We start from the raw sequence: 19,079 nt of genomic DNA, 5'->3' as shown, positions 1-19,079 counted from the left end.
ATTGGAATTGGAATCAGAATCGCTAAAATCCAACCAATTCCAAACCGCACTGAGCTAAAGCCAAATTATCTCTGTATATCTCTTTTCAAATCAATGTATTCTGTGTTTGCATGACAATTCCTAGCAAAGTGGGCAGACTGTACATGATGCTATGACGATTGATTTCTGTTAGTTATGTGAGTGACTCCCGGCAGAATGCAGAGGAGGAAAGTGGGAAGGGGAGTTTGCCCTTTTAAAAAAAACTGTACACATACATGCTGTCCTTATCAGTTTGAGTTAAAACCACAGTTTCAGCTGCCTCAGTTGCACTCTGGTAGGAGCCATCATGGAGAGAGCTGTGGTGCGAATCACCCTCTTTGGGCTGCTGCTGGCTTTGGCTACCACACTACCAAACAAGGTAAGATCACAAAACATAAAGGAAAGAGCTTCCCACTACAAGGACATTGAATCAATTCAATTATCTGTATCTTACCGCTGATTAATGAACAGACAAACAGTGGTTGGAGTATCTGTCTGCCAGGTTTAGTGACCTGCTGACCGTCAAATTTATTGTTGTTACATATTATTCGCTACAATATGGTTTGTGTGGGTGCGGGTGTGTGTATTTGGCTTACTGTTGTTGAATAACTATTTTATTTGGCCAACAAAACCTTTTAGATAGCTATGACAGCTCCATTGGTAGCCTTAAATCTCTGTGTCATCCCTCTGCAAGGAACCTTGGTGTTATTCTGGACACTGACTTCAAGTTTAATAAACAGATAAGCTCCACAGTCAAAACTAACTTCTTTCAGCTTCAAAAGTAAAGGCTTATCTTTATCAGAGTAATTTATACATTCATCTCATCACGCCTAGACTATTGTAATTCTTTGTTTGTTGGTCTCAACCAGTTAGCAGTGCACTACTTACAGGTAGTCCAAAATGCAGCCGCCCGCCTGCTGACCAGTTTAAGGTTTTATTAATTGTTTTTAAGTGCTTAAATGGTCTGGCACCGTCGTATTTATCAGAGCTTTTAAAACCCAACAGTACTTCCAGAGCACTTAGGTTGTCTAACCAGCTGCTCCAGGTTGTACCGCGGTCCAGACTCTTCTCCTTGCCGTTCAGTCCCAGCTAGGCAAGAATCCTTGCCTTTTTTACTTATTATTCTTTTATTTCCCTTTTTAACTCTGTTTTTAGATGTTTTTGAGTTTGTATTACTATTTTATTGTTTTACTGTTTTTAGTATTTTATTGTTTTCATTGCTTTTTTTAATTTCTATATTTGCGTATGATTTTTATTGTATTTTAATAACTGTACAGCACTTTGGTCAACTGAGGTTGTTTTTAAATGTGCTCTATAAATAAGCTTTGACTTGACTTGAGGAAACAACATCAAATGACATTCAGCCATTCAATAATGGGGTTCAGACTTGGTATATGGTTTGGGTTATGTTAAAGCGGCAAGTCAAGGGAACTATTGGAAGAAAACAATGCAATGTTTTGACAAAAAATATTTTATTTATTGTGTGTATGAACATGTAATAACCATATTAATGGGCCAAAAGTTACAATTGTGTCGCGTAACTTTTGAGCTATTGCATCTTAGGGTTAAGACTTTTTGAGGTTGCGTTGACGTTACAAGTATTCGGGATTACTGCCATTTAAAATCAAAATATGGGATGAAAAATAAGGGGAATGGGGTGTTTCTGCAGTTTCACCAACTTAATGTGACTGATACCACCTACCAATTGTTTTTCTGATCTTTGGTCAGCTGGTCGTCAGCCAGCAAGGTTAACCAAGCCATTTATTTAATTGTGAAATGTGCCTCTTCTTGTATTTGCTCAGGACGACTGGGACATCTACAGCTTTCACATCAACTCCACAGTGTCCAGTCGTTATGCAACCACTGTCATCAAGAGCCGCGTGGCCAATCGGATGAATGAGTCAAAGGAAATAGAATTCCAAGTCCGGATTCCCAAGAACGCCTTCATCAGTAAATTCAGAATGTGTGTGAAAAATAATAATAGTAATAATAAAATACATGGAAAATACATCATGGGTTATTTAGGAGTTTGTATGTAAACAAATACTTTTTCTTTTGTCTTCTTCAGGTTTATAGAAGGTCAAGTGTACGATGGTGCTGTGAAAGGTAAAGAGAGCGCTCGGCAGCAGTACACTGAGGCTGTGTCCCGTGGTGAAAGCGCTGGGCTGGTCAGGTACATGGATCAATGGATCACTTTATTGCCAAGTCTTTTACTAAACCAGTAAAACTAAAACTTTACTGAATCTTCAACAAAATCAGTCTCATAAAGTTGCCAAACAGTATTATTTCAATTATTTCATAATTATAACAAAATTGCTTTATTTACATTAAATACAAGTTGAAGAAAATTGTAATGCTTTTCATAGAAGAGGTTGGCATCACTCATATGTGTGTGTGTGTGTGTGTGTGTGTGTGGGTGGTTGATATAAGGCAAGATGGTTACCTAAATGAGCCAAAACACCACATTAATAACAGACAAAGAGTCGTAACATCATAAACAAAGAAAGAGGAGAGGGGGAAGATCTTTGAAGTCTTCCTCAGATGTGTGTCCTGTCCTCTGAGGACCATTTGTCTCAGGGCAGACGCTGGAGAGAAAGAGCGGTGGTGTCAGAGGTTCTTTCTGACCGATGACACTATCATATATCTGTAGGGGAGCGCCTGTGATGATGGGTCATAACTGAGCATTAAATAGGCATTGTTTAATTTTACGGGGTGACAAGCCAGAAGGGGAAAGCACTGCTTTAATGCAATCATTATTGTGTCTGTTGCAGTTCTGTAGGGAGGACTCTGGAGGAATTCAAAACCTCTGTTACTGTGGCTGCTCACAAAAAGGTCACCTTTGAACTCACATATGAGGAGATGCTGAAGCGAACGCTTGGAAAATACAAGCTGCAAATCCACGCTCGACCCATGCAGCCTGTCAAAGACTTCAAGGTGTGTCTTTCAAAAAACCATGTTGGTGTAAAAACATCTCCCACGGCCAGAGCTTCTAACTATTAAATTTTGTTTTATTTGATTGTCAATGCCAGGTTGATGTGCACATTAACGAGAAAACCGGCATCAATTTCATCGAGATTAAAGGAGGACTGAGCACCAAAGCCCTGGCTAATGCCATCACCAAAACACACGCCGACAAACAGGTACAGCATGCAGTGATGCAAAATTCTGTATTCAACTCCACTGGTATCTTAATTTGACTCATATCAAACTGTTTGGCATCACAATTGCTCTGGACGTTCTACATACGGTGTTATTGTGCATCATTCTGCAACTCTCCAAGTATTATTCATAATTTTTTTAATTTGGTATATCTATATGCATTTTTTCAACAGTTTTTGCATTCTGGTGTGATGTCAAACGACATTTAATTGTATCAGTAGTGCTCAACTCTGTGAAAAGACAATAAAGTTGAATCTAATCAAATTCAACAGTGAGAAAGTCTTTTACTGATAAAACCCATTCATCAACTTCTTGGTCAATAGAAAGTGTGTGAAACCTGATTCATCCTGTTTCCAGGCGTGGGTGTATTTCTACCCGACAGAGGACCAACAGAAAACGTGTGACAGCTGTGGGGAGCAGGGTATGAATGGAGATCTGGTTATTGTGTATGATGTCAACAGGGACACCTCTCTCGGAGAAATCGAGGTACAGCAAGACCTCATTTCCTAGAAGATTGTTGACTTTAAATGGTCTTTTATCATTGTTTTAAAAATACCATGCTTTATCTTCCCCTGTTTTCAACAAACTTTTCTAACCAGTCAAACTTTCCTCTTCCTCCCCCCAAGAAATCAGATGGATACTTCGTTCATCACTTTGCTCCGTCCAGTCTTGCCCGCATACCAAAAAATGTTGTCTTCGTTATTGATCAAAGTGGCTCAATGCGCGGCAGAAAAATAGAACAGGTACAGTATTTGAGTTTGTGACAGATGTGCTGGAGGCTTTTTAGTTGACATCAGATAATTACTCTGTGGTTCACGAAACAGAAAACTTTATTAAATAACCCCTTACTATTCTGTCCCCTTTTATAGAGGGGTTTGGGGTGGGGGACAGGGTGTCTTTAGGGGGAGATAGCAGGTCAACAGTAGATGCCACATAGACGTGGTGTATATAGACACAGATACAAAATGCCTCATGCGAGTAGTCAAAATATGTAAGGAATTTAAGCTTATTTAGATCAATCTTGCTATCAGAAATTGACTAAATTAGAATTAATACTTTAAATAAATTTAAGTTCCTTGGGGCACCAACCCTTTTATTATAAAGGGGAAAAATCATGGTAAATCAGACTCATAAAGTTACTAAACTATCAATTTGGAACACTGATTAATAATTAACTTAATGATCATAATCAAATTACCGTATTCATATTTAGTATTGGTTGGAGGAATTTGGAGTTCTTTTCATAGCAGAGGTTGGCATATCACTAAGGGACAGCATGCATAGTCCAAAAATATATTTATTCTAAAAACAAAGCAAAGCAAGTAAAATACACAATAACTAACCAAAAAGACTATTCACAATGGGTATGTGGAAGAAAAGATTGTGTGTGTGTGTGTGTGTGTGTGTGTGTGTACAAAATGGCCGACAGAGGACATAAAAAAGAAGAAAATCAAAATGGCAGAGCCCTTTTGTTCTTGGAATAACAAAAGACCATGCTGATTTGAAATTTATGTTATTTATGTTCAACACGATTGATTAAAGTTTAGTAATCCAAGACTGTTCCTGGACACCAGTGTGCCGAGATATTCAAATACAATAAATGAAAATAACACATTTTTTATTGTATGAGAAAAAACGGCATGTTTTTTGCAACAAAATGCATGGAATTATCAAAAAGTAGATATGTTTGTAAGGGGAAACTTATTTATTGAACCCATTTTTAATCAGATTTATGAAGGTCAGAGATTTAGTGACCCCTTCAAAAATGGCCGTGCTATTTCTTCCCTGCTACTTCTTGTTGGGAAGGGGGTATTATTTAACCCCCTTCCCAACAAGACATGACATAGTACCACTTGATTCCTTAGGTTTTCTAGTTTCATAAAGGCCCAAAAAGTTCATCATGCCCACCGGCAGGCTGGTACATGATTTAATTTAACACACATGAAACATATTATTTCATGGTTTCTTATGTAAAGTGTTCTTTTAGTTCGTATGATTGACCAGCCAGTGGATAGTGGACAAGACACAACAAGACAGAAGTATAATTTAAATGAGTCCTTTATTATTCCTATGCATAAATATTTAAAAGTTAGTTGGAGTCCAAAAGGGAATTAATTTAAAAAGACTAGAGGGGGATAGCTGAAGGGGTGGGATCCGTGTGGCCTGGTGAGTGGCCGGGCTTCACTGTCACCAGGCTGGCAGGCTGGAGCTGGCTGGTCTACTGCTGCGGACGCCGCATGCTGTGCTGCTGTGGACTGCTGCACCCCACTGTGTGGCTGCAAGGCGCTGCTGCTGCTGTTCAGCCGTTGCAGTTGCTTTCAGTCTGACCTGCCGTCCTTGCACTACTCCAGCCCACATCACACGCCACATCACTGTCACAGCAAAGAGCAGAGGGAGACTCAATACAAAATAAAACAATCAATTCACCATTTGTTAGGTAGAGAGACCTTAGAGCACATGCACAGTACCTGTCACAGCAAAGAGCAGAGGGAGACTGAAGGAGAGTGGGGGTAGTTAAGCTGGCTGAAGCCATGCCAGCACACCTGTTTCAGGTTAGCCCATCACCAGGAAATCACTGCACACACTCACACACCCACACATGCAACACCAAATTCACCACCAGTGTCACACAAAATGCACCAAATCTAGTGTTGATACAGGTCTACCCTGTCACACCCCTCCCTGCTGAAATAGTCATTGTTCCAATGACCACTGTGCGGTGGCCCACTGGCTCTAAGGGTCCTGGTAGCGCTGTGGGGGCATGCCTCTGGTTGCTCTGGTGGACCGTCTGGGCTCTGGAGTCCTGGATGTTGGTTTTGCCTCAGCGCCTGTAGGGACCCAGAACCCAACCCATGGGGGACCTACGGAAATCCTACTTGCAGTCTGTGGCTCGGGGCTTAAGGGCTGGGTCACTTGACGATTTGGGCCATTGGGCGCCTGACAGGGGCCTCGAGTTCCATGCTGTAGTGGTGCTGACAGGGGTCTCAAGAGATTACGATGCACAACCTTTTCAATATTTTTCTCCACTTGTCTAATGACATACACTGGAAGTTCAGGGTCTGGCTGTTTAATCACTATGTACGGTCGTTGCTCCCACTTATTTGCCAGTTTACCCCGGCCCTTGGCTCTCATGTCCTGTAGAAGTACCTGTTGCCCTGTGGTCAGTGTTGAGCAGTCTGCCTTCTGGTCGTAGTAGGTCTTTTGTCTGGCCATCTCGGAGTCTCTGTGTTGTGTGGCCCTTTCAAATGCGAGCTGCAGTCTCCGTTGGTGACATTTGACCCAGTCCTCTGTTGATGAGCAGCCCACATTCTCTGAGAGTCCTAGGAGGCGATCCTGTGGGAGAAATCCCTGCCTCCCAAACATCAAGTAGTTTGGGGAATAGCCAGTGGAGTTGTGCACTGTTTTGTTGTATACCTGCAACACTTCCGGGAGATGTTCATGCCAGTTCCTCTTGTCCTCTCCCAGGGTCCCCAACAGTCCTAGGAGGGTGCTATTAAAGCGTTCACAAGCTCCATTTCCTGCTGGATGGTAAGGCGTAGTATGGCTTTTGGCTATGTTATACAAGTTACAGAGTTCTTTCATCAGATGAGATTCAAAATTAGGGCCTTGGTCAGACAACAGGCATTTAGGTGCACCGAATGGCTGGATTACTTTATTCCACAGTACCTTGGCTGTTGTTGTTGCCGTTTGGTCTCTGGTCGCTACTGCCCAGGCATACTTTGTGAAGTGATCCACCATAACCAGCACGTTGTGGTACGCGTCTTCTGGGTGACCTATGGACAAAAAATCTACAGACAATAATTCCAAGGGGGCAGAGGTCAAAATAGGAGTCAGTGGTGCAGGTTTAGAGTTACGAGCCTTACGCAGAACACACTGCTGGCATTGAGCACACCAAGCGGTTACCTCCTTGGCCAATTGTGGCCAGAAAAACCTTCTCTGAATCAGAGAGACCGTCTTCTCAGGGTCCCAGTGTCTGGCCTGCTCATGATAAAACTGCCAGATATAATGTCGCTCACCTTGGGGAACCACATGCTGGATTATGGGGTCAACTTCCTTGGGGTCTTGTCGTGTCCGACACAGCACTCCGGCCCCCAGGAAAAGTCGGGGCCAGTGACGCAGGATCTGCTGGACTGGCTTGGTCTCTTGCTGCCGCTCTCTTTTATTGGGCAGAGAGCCCCTCTGTACATACTTGATTACACTGGCTAATGTGGGGTCCATATTTTGAAGACTCCTCCACTGGGCCGGGGTCCGCTCTGGAAACAAGGGCATCCCAGGTGTAGCACTTTGAGGGCTTGGCTTTGTGGTGTTGTTTCCTGCCCCAATGCACAGTGCTTTCACAGTCCTGGCTCCAATACAGGTGAAGGCTGGAATTTCCAGCCCTTCTTTTCTCTCCTCTGAATCTGATGTGAGTGCTTCTGGGGGAAAACGAGACAGAGCATCTGCACTTTGATTAGTACGTCCTGGTTTATATTTTATTTCAAATTGAAAGCTCGCCAGGCGCGCTGCCCATCTCTGTTCTAAGCTCCCAAGTTTAGCAGAGTTTAAGTGCACCAGAGGATTATTGTCCGTGTATATAACAAATGGAGCACAGTGCAAGTATTCTGCAAATTTCTGAGTAACTGCCCAGGTCAAAGCCAAAAATTCAAGTTTAAAGGAGCTGTAATTTTTGTCGTTTTTCTCTGTGGGGCTTAAGGCTCGGCTGGCAAATGCAATTACCCTCTCTTTTCCATCCTGCACCTGACTCAGTACAGCTCCCAGGCCTCGGCTGCTGGCGTCTGTGTACAAGACAAATGGAAGGTCAAAGTCAGCATAAGCCAATATTGGTGCAGAGGTTAGGTTCCTCTTTAGTATGTTAAAAGCATCCTGACAAGTTGAGTCCCAGGTGGCAATTAGTTGATGACCTGCGGCTCTTGAGTTTTTTGGACTGACTCCTCTTAAGAGTTCATTTAATGGTTTGGCTATTTTAGCAAAGTCTTTCACAAACCTTCGATAATAGCCCGCTAGTCCCAAAAAAGACTGTAGTTGTTTCACTGTCTTGGGGGTCGGCCATTCTTGAACACACTTCACCTTCTCAGGGTCTGGGGAGATCCCCTCTGCTGACACACGATGTCCCAAGTACTGCACTTCTTTTTTCAACAGGTGGCACTTATCAGCCTTTAATTTTAGGCCATGTCGTTTTAGTTTGTCCAAAATTACATCCAAATGGTTTAGGTGTGAATCAAAGTCAGGAGAATATATTATGACATCATCAAGGTAAATCAACAAAGACTGTAGGTTGTGGTCTCCTAAACAGGTGTGCATTAACCTTTGGAATGTGGCAGGTGCATTTGACAAACCAAAAGGCATTCTGGTAAATTCAAATAGACCCATGGGAGTAACAAAGGCAGTTTTTTCCCTGTCGGCGGGGGTGACCTCAACCTGCCAATATCCACTCGCCAGGTCTAATGTGGAAAAATGCTTTGCTTTGTTCAAGCTGGCCAAGGATTCCTCAATTCGAGGGAGTGGGTAAGCATCTTTGTGAGTTACTGCATTGAGTTTACGATAATCCACAAAGAATCGTGGTCTTCCATCTTTTTTGCGCACTAATACGATGGGGGCAGCCCAAGGACTAGCACTGGGTGTAATAATTCTAGAGTCCAACATACCTTGAAGCAGGGCCTTCACTTCCTGATACATTTTTGGTGGAATTTGCCTGTAGCGTTCCCTCACAGGCGGAGCATCACCAGTGGGAATCACATGCTGGACAGTGCTGGTCCTGCAATAATCTTCATCATGTGTGGCAAAAACTGCTTGGTCTGCATTTTCTCTTTCTCCTCTGCAGATAAACCAAGGTCAGTTACATCAGGCAATGAGCTCTTTTCAGCATGTTTACTTTTCTCCAGGCTTACTTTGACAGCTTTGGTGCTGACCCGGACCATACTCACACTTTGCTTTTGTGTAATATCGGCCGGATCAACCTCCCACGTCTTAGCTAGTCTCTGATGTCTATAAAGATACATTGGTGAGTCATTTGGATTTCTGATTTTAATTAGAACTCTCCCCCTTTGAACTGTTGATAGGGATCGAGCTACAAAAAGTCCACCCACCTCCTCAGGTTCCACGAGGCACTGATAGTCTTTTCCACTTGGTCCCGCCTTGGTACGGCCCCACAGCAGCACCTCACTCCGAGCTGGAACTTTCACAGGACGGCGATTGATGGTGCGCACGTGCCCAATGGAGCCATCTGGAGCCACAAACTGTGCCTGTGCAGAACAGACTTTAAAGGCCATAGCCCATGCCTGCTGTTGGTGCCGGCTGCCAGAGAGACAGTGTAAGGGCTTGTTGTCCATGTTTCTCCAACAACTTCTGATGATGTTCATGCCCACCACCCCTTCTGTATCAGTTAGGCAGTGATCTTTAACAACCAGAAACCCACCCTCAGGAACTTTAACTTCTCCAACTTTAACAGGTAACAACACATAACCTAAATAAGGAATGTCCAGTCCATTAGCAGCTTCTAAGGTCAGCCAGCTATCAGCCTCCTTAAGCGGTTTACCTTTTACTGCAAAGTATTCCAAGAAAAAGCTGTTCCTCATCAATGACACATTTGACCCTGTATCAAGGATGCAATTAACAGGGACGTCACCAAGAAGCAGGTTAACTTTAGGGACATCTCCAATTAATTTGTGTACATCTTCATGCAGAGGCCCATTCACTTCTGAACACCCCACTGTCTGGGCCGCCGCAGTGGTGTATTCTAGTTTAACGATGCTGACCTTTGTCTGTTTGTACATGAGCGTGCTATATGTCCAGGTTGAGAGCAAAGGTTACAAATAGGATTACCCTGGCCATCATACCGGTTTGCAGAACCTAGCCGGGGTCTGTTCCTCCTTGGTGGTCCACTTCGTGGGGCAGGCTGGCTCCACTCTGTATCCCGTGGTGTCCTCTGGTGCAGCTCGGACCGGATCTCTTTAATTAAGGACTGGGACAGTTCATTAAATTTTGTTCATTTGTGTGTTCGTTTCATCCCTTAATTGTGTCTTGATTTGTTCCAAATCCTTCACATTAGGAACGTTAACTTGGCTATGCCCCCTCATTGCAAGGCAGTGTGCTTGTTCAAATGTTCCCCATATGCTTGCTCCCTTAAAGAGAGTTCTGCCTTGATGTTTTGAAACGTCAGACTATCATCTATTAAAATCTTGGCTCTGAATTCCCCCCTAGTTGCAGTGTCTCTCAGCCCCTCAATCAAATGATCTCGGAGCAATACATCATCATCTCTAATACCCCTCGAGTCCTTTTTCTTGAGCCTAAGAAAGTCCTCCTGCAGCCTCAATGCAAAGGAACTAATGTGGCTCTTGGCGGGCATTAAAGAACTGAGAGCGCAGGACTGAGGCAGTGGCTCTATCCCCATACAACTTATCTAATTCACCAAAAATCAGCTCAGCTGTGTTGCGCTTCTCTAGGGGTAGAATTAAAATCTCTCTCTTAGCTTTTCCCTCTAGAGATCATAGTGTTAATTCCGCTCTATAATCATTTGGGACTCCTTGCAAAGCAAAAGTAGTTTTCAGATTACTCTTCCACTCCCCTAAACCAATATCTGAGTCTTTTCCTTTAAACTTAGATGTCATCAGATTAAACATAGGAACCATACCAACCGGTCTGGGCACTGCACTAAAAGCTTGGTTTTCTCGACTAGGACCAGGTTGTGGCTCACTTTGATCAGTCATGTTGGCCTTGCCCACCACTGGTTTTTTTATTGGTCAATCCTGCCGACAACGCCAGTTGTAAAGTGTTCTTTTAGTTCGTGTGATTGACCAGCCAGTGGATAGTGGACAAGACACAACAAGACAGAAGTATAATTTCAATGAGTCCTTTATTATTCCTATGCATAAATATTTAAAAGTTAGTTGGAGTCCAAAAGGGAATTAATTTAAAAAGACTAGAGGGGGATAGCTGAAGGGGTGGGATCCGTGTGGCCTGGTGAGTGGCCGGGCTTCACTGTCACCAGGCTGGCAGGCTGGAGCTGGCTGGTCTACTGCTGCGGACGCCGCATGCTGTGCTGCTGTGGACTGCTGCACCCCACTGTGTGGCTGCAAGGCGCTGCTGCTGCTGTTCAGCCGTTGCAGTTGCTTTCAGTCTGACCTGCCGTCCTTGCACTACTCCAGCCCACATCACACGCCACATCACTGTCACAGCAAAGAGCAGAGGGAGACTCAATACAAAATAAAACAATCAATTCACCATTTGTTAGGTAGAGAGACCTTAGAGCACATGCACAGTACCTGTCACAGCAAAGAGCAGAGGGAGACTGAAGGAGAGTGGGGGTAGTTAAGCTGGCTGAAGCCATGCCAGCACACCTGTTTCAGGTTAGCCCATCACCAGGAAATCACTGCACACACTCACACACCCACACATGCAACACCAAATTCACCACCAGTGTCACACAAAATGCACCAAATCTAGTGCTGACACAGGTCTACCCTGTTACACTTACTTTAATAAAAGTTCTAATGTGTGAATGATGTTTTTGCCCAGACCCGAGTAGCATTACTCCACATCTTGAATGACCTAGCAGAGGAGGACCACTTTGGTCTTATCACTTTTGATGGCAACATTTATCACTGGAAACGAGAACTTATTCAGGCCAACAAGGAAAACGTTGAGAGTGCCAAGACATTTGCACGGAATATCAGACATCGAGGAGGTGAGGTTTTTTAAAATGGATATGGTTTTTATGAAGGGATGCAAACATTTGCAGCAGAATGGCAGTAATGATACCTTTTCATCCTAATACAGCCACAAACATTAACGATGCAGTGTTGGAAGGAGCACGTATGCTGAATGCACATCCCAGAGAAGGTTCAGCGTCCATCCTCATACTTCTCACCGATGGAGACCCAAACTCAGGTAACAATAACACACACAGCAAAAAAATCCAGAATAACAGAGTCATTTTAAAGCGAAGAACTTTTTCTTCATACTGTCTCCTATTAACAAGCTAGAACCCAGAAATTTTGGATTTTGATGATCATGGACTTTTAAATAAGATAAACTTCAACATTGTTTATAATTAAGTGTAATTGTCTTTGCAGGGGTGACAAATGTCGAAGTAATCCATTCAAATGCCAGGCAGGCCATTGCAGATAAATTCCCACTCTACTGTCTTGGTTTTGGTTTTGATGTTAAGTTTGAGTTCCTTGAGAAGATGTCGCTGCAGAACAACGGTGTGGCCCGACGGATTTATGAAGACTCTGATGCAGATTTACAGCTGAAGGTTTTCAAAAAACTTGCTTCAATATAAATACTTTGTGATGCAATTTGCTACATTTCCGTAGATAAAATTGATTATGGAGAGATTAAACAAACATTCCGACTGTCAACAGGGTTTCTATGAAGAGGTGGCTACTCCTCTATTGATAGATGTGACAATGATCTATAACGGTGGGACCAATCTAACCCAGACCAACTTCAGCCAGTTTTATAATGGCTCTGAGATCGTGGTGGCTGGTCAGATCACTGACAATGACATCGAAACCTTTACTCCACAAGTTGTGGCCATTTCAGTAAGGATCACTCAGCACTGCACAGCATCCATAATCCTCTGAAAGATTGGTGAAATTATACTGACATGATAATTAATTTTGACTATGACAGAGGAGTAGAAAGGTGACCTTTTCTGAAACTAACACCACTGTGGAGTCCACTGGAACAGTTTCCGACAGCCACATCCAGAGGGTCTGGGCCTACCTCACAGTCAAACAGCTTCTGGAGAAAGAGTAAGTGTGGTGTTGACCAACTCTTTTCCTTTGAACAAGCATCTTTCCGTGCTGCTGCATGCTCTGATAGCAACTTCCAGCTGATACTGCTCAGTTCCACACTCCAAACAAGACAAACAAAGAAAAAAAGACTACAACCACTACCTCCAAAGATTTGTAAAGAATTCTTTATTGAGTGGCTGCAAATCTCATATTTCTACTCAGTTAATGAAGTCAATAAAATGCTTTAAAAATAAAATTTAAATATAAATAAAATATTCAGAGAAGGACATTGAGTATTTCACAATTTCCAATTGTTGTTTGATTTTCTAGCAAGCCATTGACCGTTCAAGGTCCAAAGTTTAGCCTACTACTATTGACTATAATAAGATGGATGTCTGTGGCGACATTCCCTCAGTTATTCAACTCACATGTTTGAAACATATGTGCACATATTCAGTGGTGGAAAGTAACTAAGTACATTTACTCAAGTACTGTACTTAAATAGTAAGTCTTGAAGCAGGATTTTTAGTTGTAGTGGAGTAATTTTACAGTGTTGTATTTTACTTAAGTAAGGGATCTGAATACCTTTTCCGCCACTGCACACATTGTAACACAGGCTGCTGTTATCTGGAGCTGAGAAGGAGAAAGTGAAGAAAGAGATCTTGGAGCTGTCGCTGAAGTACAACTTTGTGACCCCGCTCACATCCATGGTGGTCACCAAGCCTCCGGGGGAGAAGACAGATGTGCTCCATAAACCCAAGGAAGGGGAAGCACACAGTCCACCCATGTCAGGTGGAGCATGGGCAAAACATCAACCTGTAGCGCACAGTCCATCCATGCGATCTGGAGGGTTGGGAGGAGGTTTCTCACCGCAGAGCTATGATGCGTCCATAAGGAATAGTCAACCTGTGTCAAATAGAAAAAGGAAACGTCCTGTAAAGAACAGACTACAGCAGTCCGTTCAAGTTCCAGGTAAATCTCACAGGAGACACACCACCTTTACTTGTAACAACACAAATGTGTGAGTGTCTGGGTAGTTAGGTGGTTACAGTGCATGTTGCTGCAGTGTCTCGGGTTTTATATTTCCTGAAAACAAAAGCATGGTTTATTCCACAGCTGCATTTATGCTACAACTGTAACAGTGTAATATTCACCTCATGATTCTTCTTAGAAGAAGTGTCAATAAGGTGGTTCTTATCAACAACACTTTTGTCACAGCTGGCTCTAAGCCATGATAAAAACGAGACGCACCGCTTCAACTGAATAAAGTTTAACATATTTATTTAACATAAATAATAAATGATACAATAAAATGAGATGTGAAAGTCAGTAAGATCAGTGGTGTAGGATGTACATGTATGAAAAGTATGGTGTGTGTGTGGAACATAACAGAATAACAACAAAACTCAAACTAGAGCTGCCGCACCACCCGGGAGACAGGCGTCTATCTGGAAGGAGAGAGAGAGAGACAGAATGAATGAGCAACAGTTTATATAGTAAACCCAGATCACCTACACAGGTGTCCTAAATCGCCAGATTGCCGGGCTGGCCCGACCTCCCTGTCAACCAGCAACTTACTTCAGGCCCCACTGGCAATACCAGCAGGGGCCGCCACACTTTCGAAAACCCCAAATGACAAAATAAGTTCTTTGCTAATAACTCTTAAAAAACAAACATAGTTGCAGTTTTAAAACGGGACATATATGCTGTTTCATTCTTCCTCAGGTAAAGTATCTCAGGCTCTTGACTAGGGAGGATAAGACACATTAAAACATTCTCTATGCCCATAATGCTTTAATGTTGTACTATATGGGATCATTTACTTGATATTGAATAGTTTCACTTCATCAACAGTATCAACATTATAATCGTTTCTTTGATGAATGCGTCTGTGATTCTGGTGAAACACTGCAATAATTTGAAATGTCTAATATTTTGGGCTTTTAGAAGCTATTTATATTTTACTTGTTATAGTTGGGACAAATATGTACGTTATATGTATGTTGTAATTTTTTTTAAAGAAAATACAAATGCAAGATAAATACAGATGTTAATTCTCAAACGTCAATGTTCTCCAGGTGTTCTTGATCCAATGAATATCATTTTTCTGCATTTGCATCTTAACACATGTATTTAGTGGGTTTGTTTTGGAGCTGAGGTTAGGTGTCAGAATATGGGTGTCAATAATTACAATATCTAGAAATATCCTCCACTGCTTTGGAATATATATTTGTATAACCAGCTTTGTTTTCATTTGTTTACAGATTCCGAAAGTTATTTGCGGTCTGAAATACGTCCCTTTCGGCCAGTCACACCATCTCATGGTAGTGTATCATATGGATGTAATTCATGCTGTTAGTGATTTAAAATCAAACCCTTTCTGTAAGAAATAGTTGTGTAGATGACTGGTAAAGATTAAAATAATGTGTGTATTAACTGCTTTGTTTTGAAGCTCCTCACGTTGATACCTCAATGAAAGTGCATCCCACCATTGTGCCAGACAGAACAGCTAAAGGTAGAGGGCCTCATTCATGAAACGTGAGCAGAACGAATTTGTGTGTAAACCGTTCGCAGACGGAAATTTACGTGCATCTCCGCATTCATCAATATTTTAGTAGCTCCGATCTTTTCGTAGCTACTAACAAAATCTACACATGCTGCTGACCACACGTAGTGCTTGTGTAAATTTAAGAACGCATATAAATAATGCTCGTCACTATTGGAAATTACAATTTTAATTCATAATGCGTTCTGTTATGTACACAATACGCAGATACCTTTGAAACATGTGATATAAACATGGCAAACGATTAAAAATATAACATATTTAGTTAAATTAGTTGGCAATTGGCGGGATTAAGATTCAGATTAAACTCATAATTGTGAATTATCTATGTAAATTGACGCATCCTGCCTGCAGTTCTCAGAGGTATCATTAAATTAATGCCAGAGTATATCCAATTTCCATATGACGCACAACGGCAGACAGAAGTAATGCAGGGGTTCAGTGCAGTTGCAAACATGCCAGGTGTTATCGGTGCCATAGACTGCACACACGTACGCATCAAGGCTCCATCCGGTGATGCATTTGCTTACATTAACCGGAAAAACTTTCATTCCGTGAATGTGCAACTGATCTGTGACGCAAAGTGTGTGTTGTTAAACGTTGTGGCACGGTGGCCCGGTGGGACGCATGACGCATTCATCCTGCGTAATTGCGCAGTTGGCACGCGTTTGGAGGATGGAGCTGTGAGAGACGGCTGGCTCATTGGTAAGAATATAGCCTGCATAATCACATGTGTGTGTTATATATGGACTTACCTTTCTATATCCATAGGGGATAGGGGTTACCCACTGACGCCGTGGCTTATGACCCCACTGGCCAGCCCGCAGACACCACAGGAGCATACAATGAGGCGCACGCGGCTACTCGGGCCGTTGTAGAGCGCACCAACGGGGTATTTGGACTCTGAGCGTCCTCCTCCTGTGGCAGATGTACTTTTTTTGTGTGCGCTAATGCGTTTCTTTGCGTCAAGTTTAATGTCAAACCATTTACGTTTAACCTCGGACGTAGTTCTTTGCACTACAGAAACCACATTTACTGCGTCCGTCACCTCCCTCCACGCTTTCGCTTTGCCTGTCCCTGTCACACCACTACTAACAGATGAAAATAAAAAAAAATTTTTGGATTCCTTCTCCTTAAAATAACTTCAATCTCCGCTTCGGAAAAATTCTTTTTTCTTTCTCGTTCTTTTTTCTTTGTGCCATGACTGACAGGTTGACAGGATGCCTCTACACACCTCCTTATATGGTGGTCATTAGCAATTCATGGGCGGGGTTCATGCTAATTGCTGATTATCGGGAGCGCGCTGCCACCTTACGATGGATTGGCATTCATGATCATACACACGTGTTTACGATCAGATCTGAGTTTCCCGCGGCGTTCATGAATCCGGAGTAGGTTTTTAGTAGCGTAGGCTTTTATGTGCAAATCTACGCACAAATCTACTAACGTTTCATGAATGAGGCCCAGAGTATTTAATGTATTATGCATATATTATTATTTTCATGATAGTCTTTAATACTTTCTGTCAATGCCAAACAAGTACAGGCCTGCTTTTACCTTGAACATATAAATCTCAAATGCCATGTTGATGATCAACACCACATGTATATGTCTCTGTGTTCCTCTCCAGCTCCTCTCTCCCACAGGTTTTTGCTAAAATCTGAGAATCTGTCTCTTCCACTGTGCTTCGACGTCGCTGGAGATGTTCGCCTTAAACTACTTCATCATCCCACTAGGGGTCAGTGATGTTCCTCTTTGTGCCATCACAGTTTTCCTTAAATTCCTCGAACAGCCTTGTCAAACCCAAACCCCTACCAAATCTGTTGTCTTTTGTATCAGAGCTGTCTGTGAATGGTGAGCTTGATTCAGTCATGAATGGAGGCTTCAAAAAGATTGTCATCCACTTAAACACTGACCTGCATGTTGAGGTGGACACCAATGAAATCACTGTACGAGACGGACAGACGCTGACACGCCACAGTGGACAGGATGTCTTCACAGCTGGAAGGTGACGTTACATTGTGATGTTCCCAACCAAGAAATAGTCAGGCCCACCACTTCCTGTTACACTGTTTCCATTCTTTATGCTGAGCTAAGCTAATTTACTGTTGTCTGTATATTAATTTAAGTGACTAAGATTTTCCTGTAAGTAAGTACAAACTATTCAAAAGAAAGTTAAGACGATGCACATATTTTTCTAGTTTGTCCGTGATAAAGCGGGACAAGGAAATAGATGTTGCAGTTGGAGACACACGCGTGGTCATCTTAATTCATGTGAAGGATGGAGAAAAATTCCTCTGGCCGGTTTTAAGACAGCAGCCACTGGAAGGGAACGTCACAGGAATTTTAGGTGGGTGAAAAAGCTGGAATTATTTCTATTTAAGGAGGACAATGTATTGAATCAGTGTTTACATCCAGCAGCCGTGGTTAATGGCGAAATAATTCACTAAAAGGTGTTAATCAGTGTCATTGTTTCATTGTTTGTCCTCTGTGTGTCCAGCTCTGAAGCCAGCAGTTTATGAGGAGCTGCAACAAACTCCCTCAATCCAACTTTGTAGGGCCAATGCTGTCGACTACAGTATCGTCTCCCCTCCGACACTGGACTGCTGGCTCATGTCTGCTGAGTCTGTCCTGCAGAGACGTCTGGATGATTTCATCGTTACACAACTTTAACTGGGAACCATGTTGAATCACTTGCAGAGATTTCATTTAAAAGGAAATAAATCAAACACTCATTAATCATGGAAAAAAGACTTTCCGCCTGCTACTAACATAAACAAATAAATAATATTCCTGATCTTTCTTTGTCTTGAATTACCTTATTTCATTAATATTTAGCAGAGCTGTACCTTTAGCTTCCTGTCAGTTTGGACTCTGCTTAGCATCTCAGTACTTTGCAAATAAAGAATGCATCAAAATGAGCCTGCAACCCTACAACTAAACTTTATTCTCAATTATGTTTCAAGGGAAACGTCCTTTTCTTCCAGATCTTACTTTATAATTTAAGCCTGTATCGGGTGTGGGTCAGGACTAGGGATGGGAATAATTAATCAATGATCAATTAATAGTCGTTCAGAATTTTGTCGATGACGTGGAATTTTTAATCGATCTGTGTTTTTTTTTATTTCAATTTTATCTATGACTGCGTATCGGTACTCACTGACCTGAAACATGGCCGAGCTCTCAGTTCAGCTGAGAACGGCCATAGGTGAATCAGCCAATGAGCTGAGAATTAAGCTGGATAAAGCAACAGTTTGCCAACTGAAAGTTGCAATAACAATTATTATAAAACACAGAGAAGTGGTTTAGGTTTAATTTAATCCAAAACTCATTTAAACACAAAATACACTTAAATATGCAAGATTACTGTGCAAACTAACCTCATACCTCTTCGGGGGCTAAAACATAAAACATTTAACTCCTTGACGTTATATTTACAGAATAATCTCAGTTGATTTAGTTTGATGATTGACAGGATCAAGTCTTTTTTGTACTTTCAAAATTAAAGTGTCATTCATCAAAACAAGCTTCTACATAGTACTGTATATATATCTTTTATTTTGCCCATGTATGCATTCAGCGATTAATCGATTCATTGA

At 42.2% G+C, this 19,079-nt stretch overlaps 1 protein-coding gene across 2 annotated transcripts; it reads left to right on the top strand.

Annotated features, from left to right (window-relative positions):
* Window positions 1-237: 237 nt before the first annotated feature.
* LOC131968409 (inter-alpha-trypsin inhibitor heavy chain H3-like) lies at window positions 238-18,277 on the top strand. 2 transcript variants are annotated; one of them, XM_059329268.1, is made up of 19 exons: window positions 239-397; window positions 1,821-1,981; window positions 2,087-2,191; window positions 2,790-2,952; window positions 3,048-3,158; window positions 3,535-3,663; window positions 3,804-3,920; window positions 11,692-11,860; window positions 11,953-12,063; window positions 12,249-12,430; window positions 12,540-12,719; window positions 12,811-12,932; window positions 13,531-13,886; window positions 15,179-15,238; window positions 15,367-15,429; window positions 17,111-17,218; window positions 17,320-17,488; window positions 17,682-17,830; window positions 17,981-18,277. In XM_059329268.1, exons 1-19 carry the CDS (start codon window positions 326-328, stop codon window positions 18,151-18,153), a joined length of 2,700 nt encoding a protein of 899 aa, XP_059185251.1. In that variant the 5' UTR covers window positions 239-325; the 3' UTR covers window positions 18,154-18,277. The 2 variants fall into 2 exon arrangements, with proteins under 2 accessions (XP_059185252.1, XP_059185251.1); XM_059329269.1 differs by lacking the exon at window positions 15,367-15,429 and having other exon boundaries at window positions 238-397.
* The last annotated feature ends 802 nt before the right edge of the window (window positions 18,278-19,079 follow it).

Source organism: Centropristis striata, chromosome 3 (genome assembly GCF_030273125.1).
Source record: "Centropristis striata isolate RG_2023a ecotype Rhode Island chromosome 3, C.striata_1.0, whole genome shotgun sequence".
NCBI classification, from domain to species: domain Eukaryota; kingdom Metazoa; phylum Chordata; class Actinopteri; order Perciformes; family Serranidae; genus Centropristis; species Centropristis striata.
This window is presented reverse-complemented; position numbering and strand designations above follow the sequence as displayed.